The 21,130-nt window shown below is 34.4% G+C and overlaps 2 protein-coding genes across 2 annotated transcripts; both read right to left on the bottom strand.

The window, feature by feature from the left end:
• Positions 1 to 343: 343 nt before the first annotated feature.
• Positions 344 to 8,855, bottom strand: LOC143579961 (uncharacterized). Its single transcript, XM_077063127.1, has 15 exons — positions 8,752 to 8,855; positions 7,366 to 7,445; positions 6,961 to 7,078; positions 6,235 to 6,413; positions 5,165 to 5,247; positions 4,879 to 5,063; positions 3,822 to 3,883; positions 2,778 to 2,880; positions 2,567 to 2,689; positions 2,327 to 2,446; positions 2,114 to 2,234; positions 1,775 to 1,931; positions 1,377 to 1,449; positions 708 to 835; positions 344 to 615 (listed from the first exon to the last, which is right to left on the bottom strand). The coding sequence occupies exons 1-13, from the start codon at positions 8,825 to 8,827 to the stop codon at positions 1,396 to 1,398; spliced, it is 1,461 nt and encodes a 486-aa protein (XP_076919242.1). The 5' UTR covers positions 8,828 to 8,855; the 3' UTR covers positions 344 to 615; positions 708 to 835; positions 1,377 to 1,395.
• Positions 8,856 to 10,413: 1,558 nt separating this feature from the next.
• On the bottom strand, positions 10,414 to 20,928 carry LOC143579959 (bifunctional dethiobiotin synthetase/7,8-diamino-pelargonic acid aminotransferase, mitochondrial-like). Its single transcript, XM_077063125.1, has 13 exons — positions 20,255 to 20,928; positions 19,325 to 19,495; positions 18,048 to 18,309; positions 17,883 to 17,963; positions 17,306 to 17,426; positions 16,965 to 17,113; positions 15,962 to 16,056; positions 13,332 to 13,447; positions 13,088 to 13,234; positions 12,214 to 12,347; positions 11,770 to 11,901; positions 11,547 to 11,681; positions 10,414 to 10,971 (listed from the first exon to the last, which is right to left on the bottom strand). The coding sequence occupies exons 1-13, from the start codon at positions 20,926 to 20,928 to the stop codon at positions 10,630 to 10,632; spliced, it is 2,559 nt and encodes an 852-aa protein (XP_076919240.1). The 3' UTR covers positions 10,414 to 10,629.
• Positions 20,929 to 21,130: the final 202 nt, after the last annotated feature.

Here is a 21,130-nt window from a genome sequence, read left to right as displayed (position 1 = left end):
ACCCACCCGCTCATCTTCATTCCACAAGTACAGGAGACCACCACCATCAAGAGGAAACCATAGATGAGAAAACATCTTAACCCAACCTGAAACCCCCTATTTCATTTTGGTGACAAGTGGGGCTTGCCTCATTTGAACACGGGATCAATGGCACCCTCTAATCATACATCTAACTCTACACAACTGTCAACCACAAGACTCGGGGGCTAAGCTCCAGCCAAACCCCAGCTAAGAATAATAAGCAAACTGGCCCCGAGCGTAAAAATTTACACGTGAGCCAAGCTTGAGCTAAACAAGATGAGCTCTCTTAGCCCGTCCGTCCATTGTGTTCGGCCGAGTAGAAGAAAAAACACAATCAACTTCACATACCCGTGGTGTCAATTACATTGGGTTATACCATCGGAAACTACAATTGAAACTATCATGGTAAAACCATTTTTCAATTTGCAAAGTGGCACAAGAAAACCATTAACAAAGATGGGTATTCGAGTTTTAAGACAACGCTTCAGCCATTATTGATCGATGCGAGAGCTGCTGTTCATAAAGGTCCCTGAATATGCGGTGTTTAGCATCATGGTACCTTTTCACCCTCGGGTCTTTTGATGGATGTATTACCTGTAATTACAAAAATATAAAAATGACCAAATCCGGTTTAAAATGGCCCAGCCAGCCTGTACTAAAACGGGCCAGCTTGTTTGGATGCATACCTGACCAGGTGCATTGAGGGCCTTCATGGCGTGTCTGAGAGTAGGATGTTTCTTTGAAGCAACCGCACCGAGAATAGCAGCACCTAATAAAACCGACTCACTTTCACGAGGAAGAATTATAGGGCAACCTGCACCACCATATGTCGAAAATAAGTATTAAACTTTTGTTGGCCTTTGAATGTTATAGATGACAAGTCAACATGGTTATTTTTGTATGGGTCAAAATGGATTGGGTTAACTAAGAGCACATTTTATCAAGATATTTTAACTATTTTTGTAAATAATTGGTTTCATTTTAGGTACCAGTCAGTCAGGTCAACCCATCAACGCTATTTGGTCCCTTTCCCTTTCGAATTATATAAATATTTATATAGAGTAATTAATGTAATGAATAAAATTATAAAACTACACTCTTAAATAATGATCTAATTTTTGGAAAAAAAAATGACTGAAAATTGTTTTTGTTAACACGCACTTTGGGAAACTTCGGATCTGGTCAACCAATTTAGCTCATTGGAAATTAAAAAACAACCATGAATTGACCCATTTTTAGGTAAATGGGTCATAATTGACCTATATTTAGGTTAAATGGATCAAAATTCACCCCTCTACTTAGTATGCATGAACTAGTATGTAAAGGCTGGTCCATAGAGAGAGAGAGAGAGAGACCTATGATATCAGCATGCTCTTAAATGAACAATGAATTTTTTGAAAGTCCACCCGAAGCAAACAATGTATCAATCTGCAAAATGAATTGGTGACAGCATATTAGGTAACAATCACAACCACCTGAGTCTGTTTCAGTATACGTGTCAGCGTGTGTATAATAATAATTAATAGGGTGAGTATTATTACATGACACTAAACTATTGCGTGAACATTGTACAGACAAAAAGCCACTTTTTTTTATCAAGGTTCATATTTTTCAAGCATACACATACGTAGGTTACATACATAAAAACCATGAAAGTAACCTGTTCATATACGTTTTAATTTTGTACTGTTTTAATTTATATAAAAAGTTAAAAACCATCAAAACATTGTACAGACACAAAAAGCACACTTACTTTGTGTCCATGCCCATTGCAATGTTCAATGATATGACGTGTCCCATATGCAAGGCCTTGTAAAGTGGCAAAGTATTGAAGAGCCAACTGTCTTTCACTTGTATCGAGAGTTAAACCAGACACCATTCCTTTTGCATTCGGGTCTGCAACCGGAGACCTAAACCATATACCTAATATTAGATATGTTTTGTAAAAAGTTAACTTAAAATAAAACGGGCTAAAAGTAGAGGTGCAAATGGAGATGAGCTCAGCTCTCTTAAGCTCAAGATCGGCTCGTCTATATATATATATATATATATACAATTTTTTTTATGTAGTATGTTTTACTACCATATTTACCTGTTACCATGGAAATCAGGAAGAACATGCAGATCAGCTGTTAAAGCAGCAATAAACGGAGTTCCCGTGTCACGCATCATTTGTGTTAGTAAATCGTTCAACATTTGAAAAGGGGATATATCTGCAAAGATTAACACGAAAAGAGAATCAACTATAAAACAGTTTCTTTTTTGTTTGAAATGTCACAATTTCAATTAAAAAATCAACTTTTACTTTGGGAAGCAGCACGGTTTGCAAGATGTGAAGAAGCAACATGATTATCAATTATATAATCCAAAAGAGCACCAGTCGCACTCTGACCCCCTTCATTTAACCAAAGCTCAGGAACCATAGCTAAACATAATAAAAAGAACTAAATTAAAATATATATCAGTATATCACCTAGTCAATTCAAAATTAAAATGTATATTACTCAGTTACTTCTAATGTTACAAGGATGAAAAGTGTAAATACCAGACCAAAATGGTCCCCAGACACCTGGGATAAACAATTTGCTCCTTGAAACCGCCATATGACAAGTGGAAGTTCCACATACCGACACCATACGCCGGCATATAGCATCATCATCATCAGATTCTGAAAAAACATATTATAATAAAAAAACAAGAATATTTTAATAAACATAAAGCATTTACAGGAAACGGGATAAATGAATAAGTGTAACCATTAGTTTCAGATTCAGGCACGCTTTCCATCACTCCAACGCCGCCAGCATGAGCATCAATAAGTGATGTTCCTACTGGAGTCCCAGTTACAAGACCCAATTCCTGGAAAAAAAAGGAAAAAAATATCTACTACTGAGCATAGTTTATACAGGTGGCAATTTTGACCCTTTTGAGAGGGGTCAAGTAGGTCAAATGAAGCCCAAAATGGTTTTTTGATGGGGTTGACAATTTGGGTTCTAATTTCGGTTGGCGGGTGCAGGTCAACCCAAGTACGAGAAAAGATAGCCCTGACCCACACATGAAATGATATTAATTTGTGTGGGGTTTTGACCGAACATAACACCGCACGGCCCAACAATCTAAACAAGTCAAATGGGATGTCGAGCAGGGGTGTAAACAAGCCAAGCCAGCTCATGAGCTACTCGAGATCAGCTCGTTAAAAGATCGAAGCAAGCGAAGTTTAAACGAGCTCACGCTCGAGCCCAAGCCAAAAAATAATCTTGTTTAATAAACGAGCGCGAGCCTTGAAAGAAGCTTGTTGAGTTTCCCTTTTGAGCTCGGGCAAGCTTGCGAGCGTAAATGAGCCTACTGGTGTATACACGTTTATATATTTTTTATTTAATGTATTAAATACACATTTTTGTAATAATTTTTATTATATATAAAATTATGATAAAAATAACTAATATATTTGACACACTGGTTGTATACACAACAATATTAATAATCATGAAGAAAAAGTTATCAGCGCCAACCCAACCCGACTCGTTTCAAACCCATACCCAAAAGTACCAGTTTTGACCCGTTACCCAACCCATACCCACTTATATTTCCATTCTCTATTATTTGTAATATTGTAGCCATATCATAAGAGTGGAAAGAATCTAGAACATCGTTGAAAGTCCTTAAAAGTGTAAACAAAAATGTTCCATATTCCCCTAATTTAAAAGATTTGTTGGCTTAATTAATTAATTTATTAATTAATGAACCTCAATAGAACGGCAGTTGAAATCAATGTGAATTCTCCATTAAAAATTTCTTGCCTTCGCAGCTTCAGATGTTAGACCACTGCCCAGAGCATGACCGGGAAAAGCTACACTTCTTCCTGTCATTTAAAAAGAAAAAAATGAGTTTAAATCTTAGATTTTAAATATCAAATAATCACTTTCAGATTATATACAAACACCCCCTTGTAGAAACTATATAACATGACTGATTAATATAAGTTTCTTAAGTATATCAAATCTAAACATAAGCAACAAAAACATAGTTATTAGGCGTGTAAACGAACTGAAAGTTCAGTAAACTGTTTGTGAACTGTCCGATGGGAAGTTCGTTTATTTAATAAACAAACAAACATGAACAAAAACTTTTGTTCATTTAGTTAAATGATGAACAAACATCAGAGCATGAACATGTTTCTTGTTTGTTCATTCAAGTACATGAACGCACATTTATATCCTTGGTTTACATTCATTTATGTTCATTAGTTTACATTTTTTTTAAGTTTGTTCGTTTACGTTTGTAAATATATTCATTTAAAGTACTCTGAATATGACTAGACCTGAAAACGAACTGAAAATTCAGTGAGTTGTTCCACGGGAAGTTCGTTTATAAACGAACAAACATGAACAAACTATTTTGTTCATTAAGTTTCACGAAGAAACATGAGCACATGTCTCATTCGTTCATATATGCCCGTATCTTCGTGAATGGTCGATTAATTCATACAAATCCGTTTATGTTCGTTCGTTTGCGTTCATTTATGTTCATTAGTTTACGTTTGTGTAAGTTCGTTACTATATTCATTTAAGAATTTTAGGTCAATTTAAATTTAATCTATTTTTAGTAACTTTTTAGGACCAACACATTGCTTTTCACACTTAGTTTCAATCAGTTTTAGCTCAGTTAAGTTTGTATCTATGTTTAGTTATGTTCGTTCGTTATGTTTGTGAACCATTTATTGAAGAACAAACATAAACGAACATGAACAAGAAAGCCTCATTCGTTTAGTTGTTCATGTCGAATCGTTTGTTGGATTAAAGCTAAACGAACAAACACGAACATGCTCCATGAGTCCATTCGTGTTCGTTAAAATACCTATTTTAGCATGATGTCCATCAACAAGGTCACGTAGACCGATCTCTTCCCAAAAGTCATCATCCCATCCACACGCTTCCATGTCCCGAGAGCTGTTTTCATCAACATGTTGCATGTGTGCATGACCTAAATATGTCCATTTGCAAACCGTTGTGCACATACTGCGTGTATCATCTCCTGTTGCTCTATAAAAAACATAAAAAGAGAACACTTAACATATAAAGTCTAAGTGAGAATATCAAAGGTATTTTTGGAATTTTGAAGAAAAGAAAGATGTATAGTTTACTTGTATGACAACCAATCACTCAAGTCCATCCACCTCCAAGCCATTGACCAAGATTCTTGTAGATTCTCTTTCACCCACAAAAGCTATAATAGCATTAATAAGTGTTAAATAATCAGTTTTTCATAGCCAATTTCATAACTAATTCAATAAAACAAACTATAGAAATCAAATTACCAATTTACCCCTCATTTTAACCTAAATCACGTCTTAAAGAGACTTTTACTTCATTTTCAGAACACATTTCTCCCTTTCATACAAAAATGTTCTTTTTGGTTATTTTATCTCTTAATCCCTTATATAGATAGAAATACTAAAATGCTTAAGCATCTAGTGGGTCATAATCAAATACAAAACAATGTTAACCTAAAAAAGTAGAAAAACAATCTGGGCCCTTTGATCAGATCAGTTAAATAGCTAAGATTAAATCGATGATAGTTCTACAATTAATTGGAATGTGTTAAGGCTAAAAAGGTAAAAGAGAGATTTGCCCCTTGTGTTGACTTTTCATTAAAACCACTAGTTCCACCATTTTTTTAAAATTCAAATAATCTTTATATACTTCACTATTTTTGAAAAGAAAAAAAAACCTATACCAATCGGACAAATTTTTTTCTCTTTAATATGTCACACATGTATGCTATTTGATATTATTTTTGAAAAAAATAGTGTAACACACTGCTCATACAACAATGGTGTTATACCATTTTAGATGTTGCTGCTATAGGCGCCAAAACCCTGCGTTAGTAGATAAACACAAAAGCCCTCGCCCATAAAACCCTCATGCGTCCTTAGAGTAAATTGTTTGCTTTCTTAAATAAAAGAAGAGAAACTACATGATTTTAAATGTTACATATTAAAAAAATTACACATACTTACAATTAGGTTTAAACAACCAACAAACATACCCAGTCATAATTCCCACAAACAGCAACGCCATTAGTAGGGTCTGGGAAGGGTGATATGTAGGCAAACCTTACCTCTGTCCTAAAGGAGGAAGCATACTGAAGCATATATTTCTTTAAATCTGATTTAAAATGTGAAATGTAAAATCATATTTAGCTACTTAATACCTTAGGTGGCTGCATTTCAGGAGATATTGAACCACCACAATATTGTAAAACAGGTGAATTAAATGAATTTATTCTTTCAGCTTGCTTTACTGCTCTATGATCCATCCATACTATTACATTTCTTCTAGTATCACCACTCCAAGATACTGAAACAGGTTGACCTTCAGAATCCACAGCAACTACAAAAAGAATCAAACTGAGCATTAGATTAAAGATTAAATAATGAAATAAATGGTAAATGTGGCATGATGAGCAGGTTAAGTAACAGATCAAAACAGGTAAATATTTGGATAAGTATAAATGGGTTGTGTCAGATACTCAGATTGACCCGACACACCTTTTGCATGAAAGACTAAACAAGACAGCAAAAGACTATTATGCCCCTGACCCAATTCAGTTCCTCCAACAGTTCCTTGCTCGCTAAACAGTATACCACGAGTTGGCTGACGGGCCAAACAAGTACATTTGGACAGGTTAAATTGTTGAAATAGGTCGGGTCGGTCAGACTGACCCACCGTACTTTGTGCCCAAAAAGTGAACCATACATAACTGAATAGGTTGAAATTGCGACATTAGAGATATTCAGTTATGTATGATACTATGGTTCACGTTCGAGACATTAGAGATAAAACTTATCGTGAACCATACATTACTGAATAGGTTGAACTTGCGACCAGTAATAACTAACTTCACAGCTAACAGAATTAGTATAAAGTGTAAACTAACCAAGAGAACAAGTAGCTGCAAAACCAATGCCGGTTAATTCTTCACCCGCAACATCAGAAAGAGATAAAGCTCTTTTAACAGCAGTGCAGATCGCCAGCCAGATATCAGTTGAAGATTGCTGGCATTACAAAATATTCAAAAACAAAATAAATAAACGTGACATTTTCAACAAGTTTATTAACAATGTTAAACTAATTTACGCAGTGCACGTAAAGCAGAAGTAATCCACATTAAATAAACAAGGCACTTTGAGACAACAATTAGGCCAGTGTCCAATTATTAAAGCGTCTTGTGATGAAGTAATATTATTTCTAGCATTATAGCTCTGAATATATTATTTATTAAACATACAAGCATGATATTTTCATGGCCTAAATTCCTACCAAAGAAACTATTATGTATCACCTCGACACAGTCACCTTCTTTCCAAATTTGTATCGGGCTGCTTGCAGAGCATAGAAGTTTTCCAGCCTCATCAAAAAGGCCTGCAATACGTAACAATGTTATAGTGCTTACTTGTGTTTGCTAGAAATAAAAGTATAAAATACTCCCTTTTTGGTGAGTTTTAAATCCTAATTTAAAATTCTTCAAATCAGCAAAAAATCAGATTAATAACTAAAATTTTGGTTCATAGTACGTTTTGCCTTATTAAGGGGAAATGTAGATACTAGTGGATAAGCAAATGTTTATACGGAGTATTAGACTTAAAATTCACTTGTTAGCGGATGCTGGATAGCAAACAATATATTTGGGTAATCTTCCAAACAGTTCTAACTTTTAATGTGGTATAAAGGATAACTTAATACCATCTGTCAATGTTTCTAATCCTGCAAATAAGATGTTTTATTCTTTTTGTTTATTTTCTTTCATGCTGCATATTCATATTGTGGGCATATTTTCCATTACAGGAAGATAGAATGGCATTAGAATGTAAACAAGAAACATTATAAGCAAGTAATGGTGTATCAGTAGTATGTTTTGACTTTTGACGCATGCTGAACTCAGTAGGATGCATACATCACATACACAATAATGATATAGATACACACATATGTATGTACGTATATTTTCAGAATCAACACTCCATCAATCCACACTTAACTACAAAATTCTCAACCAACTATCAGAATTTCCATAAAAAATTCTTAGAATTCACGTCACTTTTGGAATACAAACACACCTTAGTTGACTTCCAAAGCTACAGGCATGTATATATTCCCTAATTTAACACTAAAGTAGAAAATATTCACCAAAACTAAACCCGCAGGAAGCTCATACCAACAATTTCAGCTATTCATACATTACCCGCACATATAGATACACAGACATATATATGTACATATATTTTCAGCATCATCAGTTATCACTCCACTAATTCACATACTCAGCTACAAAATCCTTAACTACTCGCATCAATTTTGGAATGCAAACACACCTTAGTTGACTTCCAAAGGTTACAGGTATGTATATCTTTCCTAATGTAACACAATTATTCACCAAAATATACCCATACCTACAATTTCAATTATATATTTTTTCAGCATCATCACTCCAGCAATTCACATACTCAGCTACAAAATTCATAAGTAACTATCACAATTTCTAACAGAATTCTTCAAGTTGACATGAATTTAATTACCTCAGTTGACCTCCAAATACTAGAGTTATGTATACATATTATTATCTTCCGTAACTGAAGAGTATAACAGAAATACTCATTCAGTAAACCTAAACTAACACTGTTATATTCAAATTAAGCGTCTGTATGTTTGAGAGAGAGAGAGATAAGACCTGCGCGTGCGCTACCGGTGCCGACGTCGATACCTAGAAATATCGAACGACGGTGAAGAGCGGTGGTGGTGGTCATTTGGTCTGAGTAACGGTGGTTTAGCAGAGGTATTTTCATTTCAAAATCATTGTATTCAAATGCGGTGAATTTAGCCCGGTAGTTAATTGAAGGATTCGTTGGTCGTTTAAAAAAGTAACACAATAAAAGAAGCCGATAACCAGCTTTTTAGTGAATAATATGGATATTTTCATTTCAAAATCCTATCAGGATTGTTTTAGTGGTTCGTTTATAGGTCTTAAAATAGAATAAAGTTATACATAGTTTTAAAAAGTATAAAATATAAATAAATAAATAAATAAAAGTTAAAGCAGTTGTTGAAAAGAGTCGTAAACTAAAACAGTTGAAGAAATATACAAGAATGTCCAGTTTATTATTATTATTATTATTATATACATATCAAAAACCATATGTTGATACACTCAGTAAAAGTACTATTCATCAATATGAGTTGTTTTCTTGTGACATGTATATGTGTAGTCACATTATTCCACACCGCCATCTTTCTCTTCTATCTTTACCACTTGCCACCCCTGCCTCTCTCTATTGCCGCACGTCGTCCATGTTACTTCATCCTCGATGTACATAACTAGATTCAAAAGTGTGAGGGTGTGTTTGTTTGAGATTTGAATGGGATTGAAGTCTGATTCGCTCAGACTTAAGACCGTTTGTTTCATTCCAAGCTCACATCTGAATACTGAATGAGGCTCTTAACCATTCAGTTTTAAAACATCGCTGAATGGGAAATGAATGAGAAGAAGACCTAATTGCCCAAACATCATTCATTCCTTCTTCTCTTCTGGGTGACCGACTAATGCACACCACCACCATCATCGCTCGATTTATGCCTGATTACACTCACAACCAGGTACGATTTCTGTCTCCCTACACTCGTCGATATTTTTTTCCTAGCCTCTTGGGTTCTGCTATGGTTCGAACGGTTAGGCTTGGAAGCTATGGTTTAGTTCAATTCATGTTAAATCTTATCAAGATTCGTCAAGTTACAGGATCCGCTTGCATATGTCTGCTTATGCCTTAAAAATATATGCTAATTGATGTTCAGTTTGTGCCAATTGATTTTTATTCAAATTTAAGATGTTTAAAAAGCACACGGTGAAGTGAAAGAGCTAGCTTCGCCAGTCCAAGGCATCCAATATTCACCAATACTCATCATAAATACTTATAAGAGATACAATTCTTTTAACTTTATACATATAGGTTTTTTAATACACTCTCTAAACCTACACTCAAATAAGAATTCATTTTCCACATCAGACTAACTATCAATCACTTCTGAGAGATATTTTTGCTACATAAACTGACACCACTAAACTACAAAAACTTTAGTATACATGGGGTTTAATAGAAAAAAAAATAGAATGCAAGAATCTTGTTAATTTACTAGCCCTATCAAAATACTTTTATCTTTATTTACAACTAAATATCCTTGATTGACAATAAAAAAGTTTATTACAAAGTAGATTATGTGGTTTAACTATATAATAAATAATAATAAAAAGAAAAAAAAAACATAAAAGTTATCAGCATTTTATACCAATATAAAAATATAAAAAGTATACTAATAAACTAGTCAAGCCTGCCAAAGCTCGAGCTGGAAAAACTACCAACGTCACATGCTTGAGTTTTAAGTGTAGAGCTCAAAACAAAGGCGATTGATCATAAATGATAAAAGAGTATGGAGACTATCACCAACAAATACGGTTTTAATCACTAAATTCACAACGTTTAACTAACAAGCAAAACAAACTTGAACTTTACACCACTAGATGCATCTAAAAAAGCTAATAATAACCTTGGAGATGCTATGGTATTGTTAAATTGTGATCAAGATCACATATTGCGTCCCCCTTATGAATCTTTTCTTGCTTGAACTCATCGAGCCTCGTGTATAGTTTCTCCAACATTTGCAAGCAAACACGATCGGATGTGCAGGGCCCACACATCATGTAGATCACATTTCCCAATGGACGCATGTAAATACCGTCTTCCCTAAGCTTTAAAAGCAAAGATGTTGAACATAGTGACACATACCCGGCATCATGATCATCTACTTTAAGCTCCAAAGCGAAGAGAGTTCCCAATGAAACCACTCTTTGGACCGCAGGATGAAATGAGATCTTCTTAACTAACTCTGGATCCCATAACTGCAACGTTATTAAATCCAAAATTATTATTATTATCACGTTAGTGGTGACATTTCCAACCCATGTATATGCATTCGGTTCAGTTGTATCCAAAAATAATCCAAAACGTATTCAAATGTGTAAAGCCTTGTATATATGACACAATAATTACTTATAATATTTATTTAGAATCACAATCATTTTAGAACTTCCAGATAATTTAAGAACTTTAAGATATTCTAACAATCAATAATTTTATTTATTTATTTATCAGATATATTTATTATTATTGGAGATTAGTTTTGTCATTTATTATATGTAATTTGCATATATGTAATCACAAAATTACATACAATATATGACAAAACTACCCCCAAATAATATTAAATACGTAAAATACATAAACAAAATCATTGGTTGTTAGAACTTGGAAGTTCTGTAAGGTTTTCTAATTTTTTGGAGTTCTTAAGAGATTCAAAACCTATATATATATATATGTATGTATGTATGTATGTATCAATAACTATTTATAATAACAATTATTTATAAATATAATTATAATATTCCTTTAAACAAAGAGACATGTTTATATATACCTCTCTCAAAAGATTTTGTCCCGGCATAATATTGGGGTTGGTTTGTGAATCTTTGAACCACTTGATAGAATTACAAGCGGTTGCACACCCCACTGCGTGTGCTGAATAAGAGTGTCCGTGAAGAAGGGCGTTTAGCTGTCATGAAAAAGACCAAATTAGCCTTTTTATATTAAAAGAAACAGGCACAATATATGGAAAATAAAATATTTGTTTAGTTATTTACCTTTGAATCACCGACAAATGATTCAAAAACATCATTTGTCGCTAATGTAGCAGCCAATGGTATCATGCCACCTGTCATTAACTTTGCAAAACAGGCTATATCGGGTTTGCAGAAAAGTAACTCTGATGCAGACTGTAAAGAAGTAAAAACCGTCATTTATTACCAGACTTTTATACAAGTCAATTTGGATATTTTTTACTCTGAAGGGTCAAACAGTTCAACTTACAAAAAATTAAAAAATGATAATTTAATAATACAACTTTGTAATTATATTTAAAGTGCTAATTTTCTAAAAATGATAGGAAAACAAATAGGACCCAACTTGACAAATTTTGACCTGCGCAAAAAGTTAACTCTGACTCAAAACTGTTTTGCCCCATCCATCTTGTCAACTTTAGGTGTACTTGTGTATGTGTGTGGCCCACTAAAGTAAAATCAACTAACCTCAACTCCTAACCGCCAATAGCCTGTGAAAACTTCATCAAATATAACTGGAATTTTCCTACTCTTACATTCTTTTACAAGTATGCGTTGGAACAGCGGATCAACCATCAGCATCCCACCAGCCCCTTGGATAACTATCAAAATACCAAAAAAAAATTTTGAAAAATTTCAGAATAACATATTTGGTCATGTTTATGTTTTTAACTATATTAACTTCTAAAATACATGGATATTGCCACTAAAAAATCTAATTATTCAAGATTCAAACAGCAAAACCGCATCCAAACACTATTTCAGCATCATGTTTCTTTAAATTTGATAAAGTGAACTTAGGCCCGTAAACGAACTGAGCGTTTCATGACCCCCTGGCGGAAAGTTCTTTTGTTAATAAACAAACAAACATGAACAAAAAAACTAGTTCATTTAGTTAAACGATCGAACATGAACACATGTCTCATACGCTCATTTATATTCGTTAATTTAAATTCGTTAATGTTCATTTATATCCGTTTATGCTTGTTAGTTACGTTTGTTTAAGTTCATTAATATATTCATTACAAAGGTGCATTTTAAAAAAAACGTTTTAGGCTCAACACATTGTTTTCACATTACTTTTTAACTAGTTTTTGCTCAGTTATTTTCTTTCATCCACGCTCAGTTATGTTTGTTCGTTTACATTCGTGAACTGTTCGTTTATACTGTTAACAAACGGACATAAAAAAGCCCCGTTCATTTAATTGACCGCGTTTAAGCGTTTGTTCAGTTAAAGTTAAATGAACAAACATGAACACACTCCGTTCATGTTCATCGGTTCGTTTACAAACACCCAATAATCAAATTTCACAACTACAAAGTAGTTTAAAAACTCAGTTACCTGGTTCGATAATTAACGCACCCACGTGAGTATGTTTTCTTGAACCTGAACTTGACAGAAATTCTTGTGATATATAAGTTGAATAAACGGAAGCAAGATTTGAATCGTCTCTGCTTTTATTAAAAACTTGATCATGAGAGTTAAAGGCTGATGAAAAGGAAAGAAATTGTTACTAAACAAATAAAAAATTTAAAAAATATATTCAAAACGTTACAAAGTCATAACTCATAAGTGTTTCACTTACACATATCTTGCAAAATCACATCTTCATAATGCATATTTTTAGGAACGGTTATTTTCCAGATTCCATCTTGCATGGAAACAAATGGTGGGTCTAGAAAAAGTCCTCTTCCAGTATACCTGCAAAATTAAAATTAAATTTTAGCAACACCCGGGTTATAAATAGGTGGACCAAAGTGATATTTTAGCTTAATAAATGAAATGGGTCAAAATGGTCAAACAGGTTGGAAGTTAAATAACGGCTAATTTTAATGAATACAACCTTCTAAGCAATTTTACTCAAAATGTTAAGACTATTATTGTAATGTAACTAGTGATAGAAACCGAAATTACAAATAGAAACCAAAAGAGATACTGATAGAAACCAAAATCACAGATAGAAAATGAAAAGATAATGACTCTATTCGAGATGGGTTGATCTCCGGTTACAAGGAATTAACCTAGTAATTTTGTTAACATAATCATTGACATCACTATCAACTAAAACAAAAGATATAAATAAGAATTATTAGAATAATAACTAGCCCTAAACTTCAACAATACATGTATTCATGTTCCCCCGCTTTCGATAACCGTTTTGACCAAGATCTGGGATCGTATCAATACTTCCGGCCTGGAAAATCGACTTGTCCTCAAGTCGAAAAAAACAAAGAATTTATCACGCCAAGCATTAAGCCATTCAATTGTAGCCTGACCTGCTTCATAGAACAGTCGCGGGCTAAAACAGAATGTCGCTACTGAATTGCATCTCAAATGGGATTATCAACTGTGTAATCAGCTTCAACTTAGGAAGCTTCATTGGAATGATTTACATTTGCCATTTAACCAGAATGACATGTAGGCCGGTCGGTTCCAAATCATCATGGATGGTCGCTATTTTGTCACCCGCTATTTGAGCATGTCCCTCATTATCATCAGCGACTTTCGGTAACTTAAAGCATCCATGATGTGAGAGGTGTTTTAGGTTGGGTAGAAGTCGGACGTATAATTGTGGCCGCAGGTCGATCCTCGTTTCTTTCCCGAAACAATAACCAGATTACCATTGATCACCTTTCATTAAGCATCCCTGTTCATCTAACTGTCTGAGAAATTTAAGCTTCACCCTCAAATCTAAAATCACCCTACTTTCTGTAAGTTCCATGTAGTTCCCAATGGAGTTTTCATATAAACATCTCTCCATGCCCGTAATTTTAAGAACCTCACTGTAACCTAATCGAACATTCCCAAAGTCACCCTCTTTTAAATTCATCATCTCCTGTTGTACATTGCATGAAATGATGCTAGTGAATCCATGACCCAGGAGTCCAAACTACTTTCCACACTGAAAACTAGAGCATCATACTCGATAACATCCTCACTAGTAGCATCCACAAAACTGTTGAATTCCTTCTTTTTTGGACATTGACTCTTAACATATCCCACCTCATTATAGCTCCACCAATTCACAGGTTTTCGAGTTTTAGACAAACTCCTACCCTTGCTCACATTGTCCCTGCTATTCCCTCTCACTTGAATTCTTACGTCTGACATACTCCAAAAAACCAAGTCCCTACCCCTCAAATGCGAATCCAGCAGCCCCCACAGAACTTATAACAACCGCAAATGCCCCAAACCAGTTACCTTGCAAAGAAGATAGCATCAGTAGAGCTTGAGTCTTATCATCAAATTTAATTCCCACAGAGTTTAACTTGAACAGAATTGATATTAAATTGTTAATGTGATCTGTCACTCCCTTCATCATTGTCATGAACAGCTCCTTCATCAAGAACCCCTTATTCTCCGCCAATAATTTCTTACGCGTATTTGACAGAGCTGACATCATGCCACGAGTCTTGGTCTCCTTCATGATGTTGAAAGCAACACTTCTTTTCAAAGGCAACGTAAGTTGCATTTGCATATTAACATGATTAGTTAACCTACCAAGTTGCACACTAACTTGCATATTAACTGATTAACTAACCTGCTAAGTTGCATTTGCATATTAAAATGATTAACTCTCCTACTAAGTTGTATATTAACATGATTAATTAATTGACTAACTGAATGATTAACGAAGTTGCATAATAACATGATTAACGAATTAACTAACCTATTAAGTGATTAAGTAACCGACTAACTAAACGATTAACATGATTACAATGCTGCATATTAACTGACTAACTGATTAAGAGATTAAATAACTGTTTAACCAACTTGACTTGCATTAAATAACTGATCAACAAATTTGCATGTATCTAAACAATTGACTCATTCAATAGTTTGCATACAACAAATTAACATTTATCAAACTGAAATTACATTTGTAAATATTTTTAAGTAAATAATTCTTTAGTGTAATGATGCAACTAATCAGCTTCCTTAATATGCAGCTTTGGTTAGTGAATCAGTTAGTATGCAGGTTATATTGTGAATTTGATTATTATGGTTGATTTTGTCATATGTTGCTTAAAGTCGATAGTTAAAGAGGCATTTAAAGTTAAAAGTGTAGTCAAAACAGAAGTCAAAATAGAGGTCATGTTACACACCTAGTTTACATCGTACAATGTAACATCAACTTGATTAAACAAGGCAATTAAATAAGAACTTGCAAGAAAAAAAACATTAAAAACCCCATATAAAAAAAGATTAACCTACCATGGTTGTTGGAGAAAACCAGTGTAGGGTGATGGAGCCTGTGCGTCCATAGCACCCAATGTATCTCCATGATAAGATCCTTTAAGTGCTACAACCTGTATTATAGTGAAAGAAATTTGATTATTGGTCACACGATTTTAGTCGGTTAACAAAAAATCAAGTGCTGAAAATGAGCTTTGCTGATAAGGAAGTTTTATGATACATTTTTATACAAAATATTGGAATAATAATGGACTTTGTAAGGATACATACATATAATTGCTAGAATTCCCAAAAATTAACCCACATGAAAAGATTTGGTTCTTCGGACACAACATTCTTTCATATTATAACCTATGTACATAAATATTTTTTTTTAATCACAGATGAATTAATAATTAGCTAATACGTTATATGTCAAATATATGTAATTTCAGTAAAATGAATTATAGTAACCCAGTCAATGTTCTGCAAGCCAAAAGAATGTTGATTTACCTAAATAAAGTTGATTTATGCATTGAAGGATATATCTAAACCAATGAACTAAAATAAAAATAGGCAGTAGATTATAGTATTGGATGAGCTTCTGTTTGAAGTAATAATCAGATGGTCACATGGTTGGATATTAGGATAGCTTTTGATTAATAAAAAAAAACTGATGAAATGAACAAAAATTACATTTTTGTGAAAACAAGATGGAGAATGTTTGTTTGATGGAAATTAAAATCTCACATTAGGTTAAAATAATGAGGAGAAAAAAACGTAAACATATTTTGGTTTTAGATAATCAGTATCAGTTTAGACTTAAATAACCAATTCATCAAACTAATTATCCAAACATTAAATATAGATTCTTGTAAACTTCATGTTGCAAAAAACAGATGATGGATTTTAAACACCTCTTATGTTGTACACAAGATCTGATAACACATATGTCAATTATAGAAACCATAAATGAAAAAAGTTGCACAAAAAAGGGCAAATTATATAGAAATCAACTATACGTCTATAACAGTAGAGATACCTTGAGCTCAATACTGCTTTCATCAGAGTTATCCTGGTGAAGATCCAAAAGCAATTTATTGTCAGCCAAGAATTTCCTAAATGCCATCTTTAAAGCAACTTCAATTGCTGTTGACCCGTTATCTGAAAAATATACTCGAGACGCCCATCCTGCAAAAGTAATATATATAAGTTACATTATTATTCAAATTATATAACTTCTTAATCGAACTCACACACCAAAAGCCTTTGAACAAAAAGAGATTTTGGTTAACCCAACCCATTTTCACATTGACCGAACGTTTGACCCAATTGCAATAAGTTAAGTTACCATGGTGATTTTTAGTTCATAAAAAAACTAACCTTTTCCTACACCTCGAAGCAAAAGCTCAGCACATTCGAGTGCAGGTTCATAAACGTTTTCAGGGAACATTACATGCCCGAATCTGGCAGCAGTATAACCCATTTCCCGTGCTAGCTTAATCTGAACCCACCTAAACAAGTAAGCACCATTAAGAATAACTTACCAACCAAATATAATTATACAAACTCATGAAAAACAAATTACTACTAAACTAAGAAACCCTTGTATTTTAGAGGATATATATATATATATACAGGGACACGGTCTTTTCAGAACCAGTTTTATGTTGAGAATAGCAAGAACCACATAAATGATTTGTACGTTGCGCATTAACGATTTATGAGATAGTGGGTCGGCGGTTATGAAACTATCTTCCGGATAACACGTTAAGCAAGTGCAAGGGCATTATGCGATACCTCTTAGTGCATTATGCAGTTGCTAAAACATTGATATAACTTTTGCAGTTGAACAAAATATTTGAAAAACATACATTGAAAAAAGTTATATCCATTACCAATAAGAAGTATCAACAATTAATAAAAAATATTTCAATAATACACAAAATCATAGAATGACCTGTAAAGCAGCATTAGGTCCCTGAGTCCACCAGCTTGCACAAGCATCAAACATTTGAGTAATACACTCATCACCCTTCACCTATACACGAACCAGCGTCTAAAGAGTATTAACCCGCCAAAATAACAAAAGGAATTATGAAAATATAACATGTTAGAATAAAACCTTATGAACTGCAAAGTTTTCCCCGCATCGAGAATCAATAACCGTGACCTTTTCTTGTGGCACAAGTTTGTGCTGAGTAAAGGGCCACCAAAAGACTTCTTGAGCCTTTTTTGGCATTTCATGTAGTCGATCCATTCGTCTGTTATATGATGATAACATTATCTCCTTTAACGAGTTGAAAGCGCTTTGTGACTCATCAAACCAATCCATTAAGTTGTCTGAAGGATCTTTTGGGATAGAAGGAAGAACAAGAACCGGGACCCTTACAAATTCAAGATAGAACTATATATAAGTTCAGGTATCAATAACGTGGGAAATAAAATATAGATTCAAAATGGGTGGGTTGGGTAATAAGTCAAAACTGGTTTGGGTCAAAACAAATATTGAATATAAAAGGAAGAACAAGAACCGGGACCCTTACAAATTCAAGATAGAACTATATATAAGTTCAGGTATCAATAACGTGGGAAATAAAATATAGATTCAAAATGGGTGGGTTGGGTAATAAGTCAAAACTGGTTTGGGTCAAAACAAATATTGAATATAAAACATATGACCAGGGATGTAAACAAGCCAAGCCGAGCCGAAGCTTGACAAGGCTCGAGCTTGGCTCGTTTAAGTTACAAGAGCTCGAGCTTGGCTGGTTTCAAGCTCCATTTCTAGAGCTCAAGCCTGGCTCGTTGATCAATTTTAACTAATTTATATAAACTTAAACTGATTTATATATATTCTTTGGTTACAACTTTTATCACATAATATATATTACTTAGTTATTTTTATCATAATTTATATCTAATAATTACTATGTCATAATAATATTTAATATAGTAAATAAAAACTTAAACAAACAATAGACTTGTTTAGGCTCGCAAGCTTGATAAGCGAAGCTATGGTTCGAGCTCGTTTATTAACCAAGCTTTATTTTTGGACCAAGCTCGTTTAATTTGAGCTTTTGGCGAGCCCGTCTCGAGTAACTCACGAGCTACTTGGCTCGCTTACACCCCTACATATATGACTACAATACTTATTTTATTTAACAATAATCTAGTTTCTTGAATAATTAGATTTAGTTATGGATAAAAAAATACATGGCTATCGACTTCAAAACCATTTTACCCAGTTTTAGCCAATCTTTGTGATATTAATCAGTTGACCTGTTAGAAATAATATATAACGTAGACTGACCCGTTTAAAAGTAACGGGTCAAAATGGCCACCTTGAATACCCATGAAGATACACAGAACAAAGAGTATGAAATGAATATAATAAGATCATACCTGTTTCTTAAATAAGACAACAATGGTACTTCATTTTCAAGGCCATGATCTTCCAACACAACAGCAACAACATCATAACCTCGTATTGTCAAACTTTCATATGCTGAAATTGTCCCTGAAATACCCCCTAATCTTCCATCACCCACAAGTATAGAAGGTAACCGAAGTGGCCTACAAACATGTTAAAGTAGGCCAATAACTCCATAAGTAATGATTTATTTAAGTCATATATTTTTCATAAAGTTCATTAGAAATAAATAGCTTTGTATGTGCTGCAAAAGTAATGATATTGATGAGTTTATCTAAAGTTGCAATAAATAGTTTTGCAGTGTCCGGGACTATGAAGTTATTATCTTTTTACACCCACTATAAATGGATTACTTTGACTGTAATTAAATTATTACTTAATTTTGATCATTGAATACTTAAAAGGGGTCGGTTGGATCAGTTTTGGGCTCAGACCGAAACAAAACCGAATCGTTTTCTGTTTATTTCATTTTCGGTTTTATGTATGGGTTCGGTTTGAATATAGGCCGGTTTCGGTTTTAAATTTGGACTTGAAAAAATTGGCGCAAATCAATGAATTTGGGACTTTAACTTTTGGCCTAATTTGGTAACCACTTATAAATGTATGTAAGTCTAATTTTTTTGGCCCAAAAGTTTTGTTAATCGAACAAGTTCAATGCCGTTCGGTTCGGTTGTTGGTGCGGTTTGGTTCATTTCGGTTTTGAGAATGAGGTATAACCGAACTGCTGGTTATTAATTTGGGTGGGCTCTTTCAGTTTTGTTTCCGCAATTAATCACCAATTAATGTTTTTCTTCTCACCCCTAATTAAGGTCACAATAATTCGAAAATGATAAAACTAACTTAAAACCATAATGTCACTACTTACACAACTTACAGAATCAATAACCCAACAACACACTCACCTATACAAATCACACTGAAGCGTACCCGACGACCCCGGACTCGCCACACCACCCGCCGTTTCCACCAAACTCAAAACCCTCCCACCACCACTTCCAACTCCAATCTCCAAACACTTCTTCAACATCATCAACACATCCTCATCCCCAACCCCCGCCCCTTCCCTCTCGCTCGCCAAATGCGGCGATATTGCCTCGTTCCACGCGTACATCGTCTTACACACCAACTCACTCCCAAAATCCCCATCCCCAACCTTCATCTCTTCATAACTCCCAAAATCCCCAAATCCATTATTATTATTGGCGCCAAATTTGTTGGAATTGGCGGCTGGAAAAGAGGAGTTAAGGGTTTGGTTGGAGGCGGTAAGGGTAAGGTTAGGGTTACGGCGTTGGAGGATTTGGGGGATTTTGGTGAAGATGAAATTGGAGTCTGAGTCTATTGGGAAGCCGGTTTGAAGAGGTTTGATGTAGATGAGTTTTGACGGTGGAGAGAGGATGGTGGCGGCGGCGATGCCGGCGGAGACTAGGGTTTTGCCGAGGCTGGTGTTGGCGGACCAGATGGTGTAGATTGGGTGGGAGAGAGTGTGGTTGTGACGGTGGTTGTGGTGGTGGCGGCGGTGGAAGTGGCGGGAGTGAGTTAAGAAGAGAAGAGAGGGGTGGTGGTGGTGGAAGAACATTGTGGTGTAGGGTAACGGCTAAGAATTTTGAAAGCGTGTTTATAGTGATGATATAATAATAATTGTTTTATTGTTATTTAAAACGTGTTAGAATTAACTTTTTGATTTTGTTTTCAGACCCGGACATAAAAGATCCAGATATCTTACTGGGTCATAGGTCGGACCGGATGTTGACCCGGATGACGTCACAAATAACTTAAAT

This window comes from Bidens hawaiensis, unplaced genomic scaffold (assembly GCF_021521415.1).
Source record: "Bidens hawaiensis isolate Kalapana, Puna unplaced genomic scaffold, B.hawaiensis_p1.1 tig00030180_1, whole genome shotgun sequence".
Classification (NCBI taxonomy): Eukaryota; Viridiplantae; Streptophyta; class Magnoliopsida; order Asterales; family Asteraceae; genus Bidens; species Bidens hawaiensis.
This window is presented reverse-complemented; position numbering and strand designations above follow the sequence as displayed.

Coding starts and splice junctions, on each gene's coding strand:
- LOC143579959 (XM_077063125.1), bottom strand. CDS start 20,928: ATGTTCTTCCACCACCACCACCCCTCTCTTCTCTTCTTAACTCACTCC. Junction 17,114..17,305: donor GCTTCGAGGTGTAGGAAAAG/GTTAGTTTTTTT, acceptor TTACTTTTGCAG/GATGGGCGTCTCGAGTATAT. Junction 13,235..13,331: donor TGTGATTTTGCAAGATATGT/GTAAGTGAAACA, acceptor CCTTTTCATCAG/CCTTTAACTCTCATGATCAA.
- LOC143579961 (XM_077063127.1), bottom strand. CDS start 8,827: ATGACCACCACCACCGCTCTTCACCGTCGTTCGATATTTCTAGGTATC. Junction 5,064..5,164: donor AGTGATTGGTTGTCATACAA/GTAAACTATACA, acceptor TGTTTTTTATAG/AGCAACAGGAGATGATACAC. Junction 2,690..2,777: donor GCCTGAATCTGAAACTAATG/GTTACACTTATT, acceptor ATGTTTTTTCAG/AATCTGATGATGATGATGCT.